Source organism: Fulmarus glacialis, unplaced genomic scaffold (assembly GCF_000690835.1).
Source record: "Fulmarus glacialis isolate BGI_N327 unplaced genomic scaffold, ASM69083v1 scaffold16936, whole genome shotgun sequence".
Classification (NCBI taxonomy): Eukaryota; Metazoa; Chordata; class Aves; order Procellariiformes; family Procellariidae; genus Fulmarus; species Fulmarus glacialis.
In genome coordinates, this window is record NW_009220178.1 from 2,126 (window position 1) to 3,609 (window position 1,484).

The 1,484-nt window shown below is 43.8% G+C and overlaps 1 protein-coding gene across 1 annotated transcript in view; it reads right to left on the bottom strand.

Moving 5' to 3' along the window:
• The window catches only part of LOC104078863 (delta-1-pyrroline-5-carboxylate synthase-like), a gene marked incomplete at its 5' end in the record, with an annotated part of 21,965 nt that overhangs the window by 1,020 nt on the left and 19,461 nt on the right, over positions 1-1,484 (bottom strand). Inside the window, 1 exon segment of the mRNA XM_009580678.1 lies at positions 393-488. Within this exon segment, the coding sequence (XP_009578973.1) occupies positions 393-488 (96 nt within the window).

A 1,484-nucleotide genomic window follows, 5' to 3' on the forward strand; every position in this document is an offset into this window, starting at 1 on the left:
AGCATCACTGGAAAGATAAACGAAAGAAAAACTGTTCACCAATTTCAGATCCTGTGTTGCATTGTTCTATCATTACATGCATGCAACATACTTTATTTTGATTGAATAGAGCTTCAAAGGATCCAAAACATCTTTGCTCCCTGCTGCTAAATTAATCTACATAGCCTGTATAGCAGTATTAGCTAGTTCTGGCAGGAAAGAGATAATTAAACTATTTGCTGTTCCGCATGGATGAAATGTCTAGGCTTCATCTTTTCCTATGGTACCTTTCCTGAAAACCTTATATTAGACAGTAAGATCAGAGACTAATCCTATCTTGCAGGATTGAGGCTGCCACACTTTTCACACAACAGCAAATCCTGCAGTCACATCCCTGCAGTATCTTCTCTTACCAAGTCCAAATCTATAGCCATCAGAGAATCGGGTACTGGCATTCCAGAAAACACAAGCACTGTCCACGTGCTGGAGGAAGAACTCAGCCGTTTTCTCTGGGAAAGAGGCAGAGAGAAAAATAAAATCCAGTACATACAGAATGATCATGCACTCCAATAAACACAACATAATACAGTGAACAGATATAACAATACAACTTTCACATGCAACCTTAACAGACAGTATTTAAACAGCCTGGGCTAAGACATGTTCATTTATACCTTCTTCCCAGTATGCTTATTAAGTAGACACTGCTGCAAATGTTACAAGAAGCTTGCAAAGACTAGAAGAAAGCAAGATGATGTCTAATTCTAAATACAGCTGGTCTAGAACCTGCAAACAGGGATAGTTGTATGACTGGGGAGAAAGGATAGCTGCCTCAAACAACATTTTCCAGTCAAACTGAGACAGTTAAACTACAGAGTCAGCTCTCCATTAATCTCGAACATGGAGTTGTTCCAGATAATGAAAAATCCTAAACTAAATTGCTACTGCAGATGATATTTGAGAAATACAATGCAGAAATACCACATGAAATCAGCTAACTAATCCAGTTTAACACAGAACATGCAAGACCTGAGCAAGCTCAAGCAGAGTTATGCAAGTCTTAGTCCTCCGGAGGACTCTGTTCTCTGTAAGCTGTAGGTCAGTCGCCCTTAGCGACAAGACTAACATTAAAGATCAGCTCTACTTCCAGTATGTTCCCCTAGCAAATCACTAGTGCACCAGGTCCCGTGGCAGCTGGTTACGGTATCAAATGCGTGCCTTTTAGTGACACTCATTTAAGCTCGGCAGGAGGTACAGAAACAAGCCTGTGTGAGAGACTGAATTGTGGAACATTTGTCCCGAAGACAGCTTGTCTAAGTGAAGAATACCTCCGGTTTGCAGGGGCTGCGCGGTGTGCGGGATTCGGCTGGGGTCAGCCGAAGGTTGCGAGAGACCCAGCGCTAGCTGGAGTCGCGAGGAGCGCGTGCGCATGTGCAGCCGCGTGCTAGCCGCGCGGGGAGCGAGGCTGGAGCCGCGGGAAGTGTATGTGCATGTACAGGAACGTA